This window comes from Ascidia mentula, chromosome 8 (assembly GCF_947561715.1).
Source record: "Ascidia mentula chromosome 8, kaAscMent1.1, whole genome shotgun sequence".
Classification (NCBI taxonomy): domain Eukaryota; kingdom Metazoa; phylum Chordata; class Ascidiacea; order Phlebobranchia; family Ascidiidae; genus Ascidia; species Ascidia mentula.
This window is the reverse complement of record NC_138573.1, coordinates 15,306,094-15,316,951: the sequence shown is the minus strand read 5'-3', so window position 1 is coordinate 15,316,951 and position 10,858 is coordinate 15,306,094. Positions and strand designations below refer to the sequence as shown.

Below are 10,858 nucleotides of genomic sequence, written 5' to 3'. Positions count from 1 at the left end.
CCGTTCAGAATTCTTTCCCTGGAACGGCCGGCATGGCTTACTTTTAGCTCTTTACTCAGTAGGCTATATCATGGACCAATAAAAAAGCTGAACTGTAGATACATTTTCAAGTCTTAACTAAAATTATATTTTTCCCAACTGTACTATAATTTCGTTACGTGATAAATGTTGAACACATTGAAATCCAAGCACAGGGTATATGAGTTTGGAGACGATTTATTTTTAATGATGACGCAAATGTATTTACAGCGACGTATGTAAATTCTTTTACAGCGCAATATCGTGCTCGCCATTTTCAGGTTCAAAGGCGGAATTTGGATTGCCCTCAGTATCAACAGACGCAGTTTCACTTCGGCCGCTGGAATGCAAATCTGATGATATCACGCTGCTGCCGTGTTTCGTCAGGCTTATTACGTCCTCTTCGGGGCGCTGTTTGCAGCAACACTTGCAGAGGAGATACTTTGTCATGAAGCTGTCATAAGGCTGTAGTGAACGCAGCGGAAGCGGAAGAAACTTCCATGTTCGCATGGATGCTGGAAGCCACAGGGGTTTTCTCTTCTGGAGAACGTTGACCACGATTACACATGCAGCGACAACTGCGATAACAATAATCACAGACAGGAGCGCCCACACATTTACGAACGACAACGCCAAGAGCACTACTGGAAAAACGAAAAACACGCTCAACACGTATAGCACAGCAAACCAGCGATATTCAGCTGTGGTGTTGCCAAGAAACTTTGCCCCTCGTATTGGCAAGCGCATAAATGGTATTGGATACCATGTAAGTATTCCCGACAGGTTAAAGAAGAGATGAATGAGCGAAACTTGCAAAGAATCCTGTAGTCTGGAAGGGTCGCTGGCCAATGCAGCCAGTATACTCGTAGTGGTTGTGCCTAAATTTGCTCCCAGCGTGAGCGGGTACATTCTCTTTAGTTGTACGACCCCAATTCCAACCAGGGGAGTCAGTATTGATGTAAAAACCGAACTGCTCTGGATCACGAAGGTCATTCCAGCGCCGAACAACAGCGCGAGGTACCCTGCAAAAGAGCAAATATCGTTAAACCCTCTTAACTTATGCTACGTGACAGCCGCGGCTGTTGTTTTACGCGAGTGTTGCTCTTTACAAGAATAGGTCTAGCTTTAAACTTCACTGCCAATCGACTGCATTTAAAGGCAGTCCAATTTGAAAGATTGTTAAATGATTAACTCAACCGTTGTGCGTGCTACCAAAACGACCTGCTAACACCTTGTGGAAACTTTCAACGCTTATTTAAAAATACACGAACAATAAGGAATGCTTGCAAACAGGAATTGTTGCCGCAACTTCTAATGCTTTTCAAAGCGATTAACTCCATGTTTTTTTTGCGTAATAGGACTAAAGGTTGTTACTCCAGCCAGTCCAAATGCATCATATATCTACGAGCTTAGAAGAATAAAACGAATTAGCACCTGTCACCCAGCCGAAAGGGTACTTAAAGTTGGTGTTAATTAACTTCTTCACCAATCTGGACACACTGCCATGCATCATCGAGTTGAGGATCTTAACCATGAGCATCAGACAACCACCAAGGATGACGAGGGAGGTGATCAAAAGGATCACTCCCGCTTCCACGTCCGAAAGGCCAGTGTTGGCAAAAAGAAAGTCCTGCGGGGATTTGCCTGCAAGAAATAAGTGGAAATTGGTTTGTAAATTTTCAGGGATTTTAAATTTTTGTGTGCAAAGGTATTTTTTTTTTAAAATAGTTTTATTTCGCAAAAGAAGCAAATGGAGCAACGTACCTTCCAATGAACTATAACTATTACCACGGTTTTGCAACTTACACTATTTATTTGCGTTTGGGAACTTAAATATAGAAGTATGTCAGCCTGTAGCTCAATGATTAATTTTACTGTCAATGTCGTTCCACATTCATTACTCTTACACAAACGGAGGCCGACAGACACTTTTTGCAGCACGGTAACGTTCATCTCCATGGTTATGTTTTTTCCGTCAACCACGACCGTTTGGTTCATCACCTCGGTGACGTTTATGTATCCAGTTGTCGACTCGCACCAGATCTAAAATGTTCCGTTCACTTCTGAGACAGAATCACTTATGCATATTTATATAATTTATTGTGATACGGGGCCTGGAGACACTATTGGTTTGGCTTTTGCTTGGCCATTGTGTTTCCACCTTGTTTTCTTCGGATGGTTGCACCCACATTGGTGCCCAAAGGATGGCGGGGATTGTATAGTCACCACATGGTGGAAGTCCTTGCCGTTTGGCCGGCAATACCATCCATAGTCACACCAAGCTGCACTAATGAGACCCAAGGTCGAAACAGTGGTCATCTGTGTGCAACTCACAAAACTCATGTTTTCCATTTATTTAAAGTTTTTACTTCAACGCCAGCCAACGTTAAGTGCGCATGAGAATTAGGCCTTGTGGTGGCTCCGAATTTCACAAAAAAGACAAGAAAGTCTTACCTTGATCATGCTCGAATCTGCCTCTAGTGGCACTTCATTGGCCACGAGGGTGATGACAGTTTTGTTGATTTCGACAATCGATTTTACGAACGGGTTAGTGATGGCCTGGCAAAACACAAACTGGTCTGTACTACTGTATTATTGAAACAGCATAAAGAAATCCAATTCTTCTATTCATGGATAGATTTAACCGTTCTCTGCTTCTCTCACCAAAACTTGTGATTTCATTTCGTTGGTCAAGAACGGAAAATTTAACCGTATTTACTGACGAAGCTCGTATATCGTAAATGCGCACCTTTTGCATATCTGGGGCATCGGCACCTCCTTGTATGTGAAAGGAATTAACAATAACTTTCGTAAGTGCTTGGAGATAACCGGAAACGTACTCCAGAGGCAGAAACACAAGAACAGACAACAAGTTGAACACGTCGTGAATGGTTGCACCTGCGAAGGCCCTGGAAAGCACAATTATCTCATATTTACTTGCTGTGTTTAGGAGGGGTGCACAGTATATATAGTAAATGTATTTCATGCACGGCGAGCGGCTGCAGATTTAGCGCAGTTTACCAATGGTTAACTAACCGCCCGACAAACAATATGTGTCAGTGTGCACTTTATGCAAAGCAATAAGACAACGGAACAACATGTCTCGAAAACGCTATGAGTCCCGAACGAATCATAACCCAACTATATACCGTATCAGTAGCGGCAAATCACTCCGACTGTTACACGGACTGTACTTCGCTTTTTGAAAGACCTACCGTCTAAATTCCTGCTTGTCCATCGACTGAGTTAGAGAGACGATTGTGTTGGTCACAGAAGTACCGATGTTGGCTCCCATCACAATGAACACTGTGTCACTAACTTCCAAAACTGACGAGGAAAATGTTATTTGCACTTAAAGCAAAGTTTCGAGCATTCAAAATTGATGAAATATGCAAGTTGTCAGTATAAAAGCGAAGACTATGCAAGATATCGAAATGTTTTAGCGATCTTCAAAGTTGTCTGTTTATTGGTTAGCGATTTTGCACTTAAACACAAGTTTCAAATGAGAAAAATTATTAATTATACATTAAAGATGTATAAGATAATTTGTAAGAACGACTATACAGAATTTATTGAACAATAGTATTGAAAAGATTCGGTTAGTATTTTAAAGTGTCTGCGTATCAGTTCGAAAATCTATAATATAGAGGGCGCTATGGTTCGAATTCACATTATTTCTTACTTCCTGATGCGACCATGGTAACCACAATAGAAATGGAAGTGGACGAACTCTGTATGAGTGCGGTCACCAGCATTCCGATAATAAGGCCAGTGATTGGATTCTGAAGGAAAGTTGTGTTGGAAAACAAATCCCCTGCAGCCTTGCCAGCTGTTGAACATAAATAATCATTTAAAGCGTTCGGACTGAAAATGTTGTGCAATACGGGTCATCGATTTAAATATGTCTATTTATACAGTTTGTGGTTGAAAATACTCAGAAAGGTTACCGTATTTATACGGTTTAAAAAATCATTTCAGATATTACCTGTAGCAACAGGAATACATTTATATTTTTCGCACATACGCACTTTAATGTGTGATATAATTTCGAGTACACTTCTTGTGGCCAAGCAAATGTTAACGGTTTTGTAGCACGATACTTCGCGAGGAACTACTGGCTTCCGCGACAAATTGTATGAGAAAATATGGCAGTTAAAAAACAAGAGACTGACGATGTACCGCAGAATGTACATTTCATTAAAAACTTGTGTTTACACAGCTGTGCGTTATACAAAGATCGCCAAATTTAAAACACAATCTTGAACGTGCCCAAGATCTGAAACGCGTCTCCCAGCATACTGATGGAACAAATGAAGAGATACAGACATCCGAGAACAACAAAAATCTTGAAAGTCGTCACCGCCACGGTCTGTACTTTTTCCCTGGTAGTCTTGTCGCTCCAGCGAACGTAGTTTCCTGTTCGAATATTAGCCATATAGAACTGAAGAATGTTTCTTGGATAACGGCACAGCATCACACTCACCTTCGTCGAAGGTTTTCACAATCCAAACGTCATCTTTGGCATTCATCCCTTCTTCGATTTTTTTTTCATTTTCTGAAAGATAAATTTGTAATCTAATTTCAACCCTTTTGCGTGCGGGAACGGGGAAACAAAATTATGGTTTGGGGAAAGTTTGATTCACCCGCATTTCCTTCTCAGGGCGGGACATGCTTCCCTTTATATGCTTTACCCCCGAGTGCAATGGTGAGGTTTACCACACGTTGAGTTTTGTTGAGCTTGATTTTTATTCATGTTGAGATATTTCCTCTTTTTAACACCGTGATAACAACATGATCTTCCAGAAAATTGCCATTATGAAATTGGACAAAGCGATGCGAAAAAAATTATCGTAGTATCATAAAACATTTAACCTAAATACGTGTTATTCACAATATAAAGCTTTTCTCGCTACAGGTTGAAGTTTATCTCCTGGGTGACCGCTTACAACCGCCGATAAAGGGTTTTATATACGATCTTATATTATGAGATGATTTTCTTTGTTTCGTTGCAGTTTGTACCATTTTCCTTTAATACATCTTCGAAGCTTCGGGAGGAAAAGCTTGTTGTGCTTAGCAATACTTCTCTCATGGTTGCTCAGTTTGCATCAAAAACACTCACTACATGATATATATCTGGCAACACACGAGTTGAATGTATGAGATTAAAGGTGAAGGTCGCCTGGCAAGTTGTGAGCTTGCGCACGAAAGTAACTTGACAATATTATTTCGCTCTAACTGCTAAGTTTCGATAGCTCACCCGGAGCATTGGCCTCAAATTACTGTTCTTTGGCGAAATTTCTTCGGTGCAAAACCAAACAAACTAAAAAAACTTCTTTCCGAAACCATTCTCTTAACATGCCATAGTATGCGGAGGACAAACGTATAGTCATACAGCAGGCGCGTAGCTGCGGACATTTATTCCTTAAAAGTTCGCTATCCAGTCAAACAAAGAGAGCGGTAAATTTAGGACTACATACATACATGCTGTCTGGAACTCCAGCAAACCTATAATGGTTGTTTTCCCGTCTGAGAAACAAAACCGATTGCAATTCACGTAACAAAATGCTGAGAGGACGGGATTTGTGTTTGTCTTCGTTGCTTTATTGCTGAAGCCAATAAACTTTGTAGCGTGTTGACTCGTAAAGTACCTGCATAGGTCATAAAGTCAAATTGCCAAGCTCAGCTAAACAACGAGCAAATAAAAGTTCCAGTGGCTTTTTTAAGGCTCAACAACACAACGTAGCATTGTTTGTTAAAGCACATTAAATGTTGGATTTACGGCCAATATTCGGGTTTAGTTTTGTTCCCGCTGCTGTATCGTTTTAATGTAGGCTACTTGGAATAAATTAAATCGCAATCGGCGTTATCAGACCCATGTCGAGGCGAGAAAGGAGCAGATAGGCTTAATTTTTGTAGTTTTGACGCCAGGAGTCCGCCGGGAGCGCCACAAGACCAGATATGTCGTTGTTGTAAAATTTCATTACGCAAAAAAGCAAGCCGGGGCTAATACAATGCCACGCGTATCATCTTCGTGTTTTAAACGCATCAGTGACGTCACCAATTTTTTTAAAACGGTAAAAGAAGTAGTATAGTTATACTAAACACATATTGCCTGAAACTGATTTCTATTGTATAAACGCACACACAATGGTCCCTATATAGTAGGTCATGCCTAACACATCAGCTTTTCTTCATGCAGAGACTCATCATTTGCTTGGGACACTTTGCAGTGTGATGATTCGCATGGCCGTTATGCGTCGTACAGACCTTCTGTATTCCCCACGTATACCGGAATATTAGCGACGTACAGGTCAAGACGCCCGATTCATTGACTAAGTAGAAAATCTGAAAGGGATTCTGGTGCAGGATAACCTGAGTTTGAATCTTGTTGCGGTCACCAAAATTTCCTTTTCGTGCATTTGTTATGTGATCGTCATTCGTGTCACCAAGCGTCGTTTCGTTAATTTAAATCTTTTGTGGTGACCTGGAATGAAAATCTTCTCTCACGCTTTACGTCAAAATCAATATTTCAATTGGCACTGACAAAACTTCATAGGTCGAAACAATGTCTACTGCTCAATGATTATTAAGGCTCTTTTGCTTCTATAAAAAGGTGGTATTCTAACAAAAGCGTTAAGATTTAAAACTTTTTTCTTATTTTACTTCAATACCGAGAACAGTCCAACACGGGTACTGTAAGGCATGAGCCAGAAATACAGCTGCATGCAAAACAGAAAGCCATGACATCTACGCTCATTGTGCGACGTATTCTCGGGTTCATGACCTTTTCCAAATCTCCAGGTTATAGATTCTAAACTTGGCTTTCTAAGAAATAAAAAATTATCAAAGAATAAATGTAGCAATATTCACAGTTCGCCCAAATACAGTGGTATAACATGTTATTTTCGATTGCCACATTTTCACTAGATGTTTGTTCTGAAAGAATTCTGTGTATTTTGACTCACGGGTTTGTGCCCGAAAGTTACACTTGTCAATTGTGGAAGTGTTTGGTTTCCCCTCAAAGGAATTACCAGATGGCCACTCCATTGCGCAATAGACCAATCTTGGGCCAAACATGATTTCCGTGCACGTCATGTGCCTGTGACGTCACAGTGGCGTGAGCGAACCAATGACGTAACGCAACATCTTTTTTCAGACTCTTTTGTTTGGCCGTCTGTACGGTTCTCCACATGCCCGCTGCGTTAAATAGGTACCGGAATTCGAAAAACCTACGCCTTAAACTTGGCATGACAAAGAGTAACTCTTTGGGACGTCCGATTATGACGTAAATCGTCTGTTTTGTGTCCAAGTCGTGTTCCAATGGTAGACGTATATACGTGCATGACGTTTTATTTTCATTTTTCACTGAATGCGTTTTGGTTTTAATATCAGAAAATACATTTGCATGTAGCATATTTTTTAATACTTCTTACAAATTTGTTTTAAACAAACCCACAAGGCAAAGACGATCAGGTCAGGTGACAGTAGTGAATCATCGAGCTGTTAACCGTTAGATGCTGCTGCAAGTGTTCACTCCCACAAGATTGCTTGATATGCCTACAATAACAAGGAAATTTGTTGTTCGCAAATATCAAAATAACTCCTTCAATTGAAATTGCGAACCACATTCACATTTCAATAAAGTAGTTTCTACGTCAATTGCACACAGGGTCGCGCCACAAGATCAGACATGTCACTGTTATAAAATTTGGTTTCAAATGCGTCTGATTCATGTGGTGTTGTCCCAAACTTCGCCAAAACCCAAAAATTATTTGGTTTTTCATGCATTTTGCAAGGCCATGCCCATTGCGCAAGAAAGCAAGCCTGCTGGGCTAATACAACTCCACGCGTGTCATCTTCGACCTCTAAACGTATCACGTATCTGTGACGTCACTATTACATAAGATTTTGCGTCAGACTTTAACATTTCATGCTTCTCACGAAATACTCACGAAATACAATTATAAACCGATTGCAATTTAACCTAGAGAGCCGAGATTGTCACGACTATAAATTTTCATGGTTGGAAAAAGACACTCTGGATTTGTGTTCTATTTTTTGTTTTGCTTTCAAGCGTATAAAAAGGTAAAAAAAAGTGGTATAGTAACACTAAACACACCTGTACAAGCAATTTAAATACTTAAAAAAACTGAAAACTGATTTGTATAAACGCACAGAGAATGAACAGTCCTCCTTTGCATAGGTCATACGTATCACATCATCTTTTCTTCATGCACGAATTCATCATTTGTTTGGACTCTTGCTTCTATAAAAAGATAATATTGTAACAAAAAGGTAGTAAGTTCAAAATTTTTCTTCATTCCACTACAATACAAATGCTAGGGATTTCCCTGAAAGGTCCTCTGTCCAGTCAAGCACGGATACTGTAACGCCTCAGACAAAGAAAAACTTGTGTACAAACAATATTTGGCTTTCAACCAAAAAATAAATGCAGCAATATTTACTGTTCGCCCGCATACAATGGTATAACATGTTATTTTTATTTGCCATATTTCCACTATGATGTTCTCAAAGAATTCTGTTACTAACTCACGGTTGGTGCCTGAAACTTGTATTTGCTAATTAAGGAAATGTTTGGTTTCCCCTCAAAGGAATTGCCCGATGGCCACTTCATTGCTCAATAGACCAATCTTGGGCCAAACGTATTCTCCGTGCACGTCGTGTGCATGTGACGTCACAAAGGCGTGAGAGAACTAATGACGTGACCCCACATTTTTTTCTTTTCAGATTTTTTTGCCAGCCTGTATGGTGCTCCACGTGCCCGCTGCGTGTACGAATAGCCCTTAAATTGGCAGCGAAATTTAAAAAACGTCCGCCTTAAACTTGGCATAACAATGAGCAACTCTTTGGGACGTCCGTACATTTTTCAGGTTCCAACGTTTCTAACAAGGATGATGCAACCAACATCAATCAAGCGCCTGATTACAACGTACAATCGCTTGTTTTGTGTCCAAGTCCTGTTCTAAATGGTAGACATATATACTGGTGGCTGTGCTCAGGTGACTGTATAATATCGAGCTGTTAACCGTTAGATGATGATGCAAGTGTTCACCCCCACAAGATTGCTCGATATGCCTACAATAACAAACAAATTTGTTGTTCGCAAATATCAAAATAACCCCTTCAATTGAAATTGCGAACCAGAACTAACAACAGCAAACTCAATGAGACCAGTAAACACAACTGTGGATTCTCTCCAGTCTCATTAACTTTTCAACGAGATGCTGAATACGGAGTAACAAATATAATAGAAATCTTTATAGCCCCATGCTGGATACCCCTCCCCCCGGAACAATTGCTGCTTTATATGCAGTGATTACCATACCGTGCCTATTCCCCTAAGTTGTCCTTATTTGTGACTGCAAAAATGTTGAATCTTCTGTAAAGTGCGGCATCATTGATGGTAAATCGTTTCCCTTTTGAGACGTTCTTATTTTTGTTTAAACATAGGCGGCAAACTCTGTTAAGAAGTCACGTTTATCCGCTTTGTCAATCTTACTTCCCATCTCCAGTTGTTATTATGAAACAAAGCGATCAAATTTGCGCGGAAACTCCCTCACTATACTTGCTCTCCCAAGTAAGCACAACACGCGGTGATCACGCCCCAACCACGAAACTAGCAACGCGTTGGGATTTTGTTTTTCCAAAGCGAAGAAACAAAGAAAAAGAAGCGAGAAAGGATTTGAATCGGTCATAAGCCGTTCCTCATTAAATTGCTGGCAAGAGTAGCTCGGTTTGTGAAGGTAAAAAGAAGTTGATTTGTGTGAATGGGGATGCGAGAGACAACTATTGACGCGTTTTGGGTGGAATTCGATATTTTTATGATTCATCTCGAAGAACGAATTTCATTTTTCATTTTTTTGTGCGCACGGTTAGCTTTATTCAAACGCGATTTGCTCGTCGGGCACGAGGTAATGTTAACTACGTAAGTGTTTTAAAGCGATCTCAATGCCGGCCTATTGTATTCAACAACATTAGACATACAGGTAATTTGCAACCTGGAAGAAAATGATTTGTTTATGAGCATATAAGTAGACAGAATTATTTGTAAACATCTACCGAAACTCCACTGGACCACGTTCTCCTACGGTTTCGAGTCAGAAATTTTTTTTTAGTCAGCGAACACGTCTTTGTGGCATCTTGTGGGTGATAAAAATGGCCTAAATCGCGTGTCGCGATTCTCGCGGTCACTGTGACGTCATGCTGTTCTGCCAGCACAGTATCGTTGGAACAAAACCTGTCATGGTTGACAGGGTATTGAGCCGAACAAAACGTGTAACACGAAAGTTGCTGCCCAATGAATTTTAACCGGACACAGCATTTTTTACGGAAGCAACTATTTTCCCCAACACCCATCAAACAGAACTTGTGGCAAAAACGCAGCTACAAGTTGCGATGTGAATTGGTCGGTGGTGTGTGAATTGCGGGCTGATGTTTAAGGCTCAATTAACTCAATAACGGCGAAATTCCACACCGTTACGCATAACGCCCTCATTTAGCATCATGTATTCTTTTTTAATTACACAGGAACATGAATTTTAGCTCTGTCTGAACGTTTTACTCAAGACTCACAGAAAATTCAAGCTCTTTTTTTGTTTGCCCAAATTTGCCAATTTCGCATGTGTAAAATGTAACACTGCTCCTTATTCACGTTCCGCATAATCTGTTTTCTTTTTGAAAAAAAAAACAATCGTTACACGAAAAACCTAGCTCCTAAAAGCAATCTGAAACCGCAAGTTTTATCGTAAAGAAAGTTGGAAAATCCAATGAGTCAACGCGAAATCTTATGAGGTGTGTGTGGTGTGTGTGGTGTGCAACG

The 10,858-nt window shown here is 40.3% G+C and overlaps 1 protein-coding gene across 1 annotated transcript; it reads right to left on the bottom strand.

Annotated features, from left to right (window-relative positions):
- Positions 1 to 267: 267 nt before the first annotated feature.
- LOC145912076 (sodium-dependent phosphate transport protein 2B-like) lies at positions 268 to 5,150 on the bottom strand. The gene is made up of 10 exons (XM_082999497.1): positions 5,038 to 5,150; positions 4,502 to 4,573; positions 4,288 to 4,434; positions 3,701 to 3,847; positions 3,234 to 3,345; positions 2,768 to 2,927; positions 2,473 to 2,577; positions 1,926 to 2,061; positions 1,453 to 1,662; positions 268 to 1,040 (listed from the first exon to the last, which is right to left on the bottom strand). Exons 1-10 carry the CDS (start codon positions 5,105 to 5,107, stop codon positions 268 to 270), a joined length of 1,932 nt encoding a protein of 643 aa, XP_082855623.1. The 5' UTR covers positions 5,108 to 5,150.
- Positions 5,151 to 10,858: the final 5,708 nt, after the last annotated feature.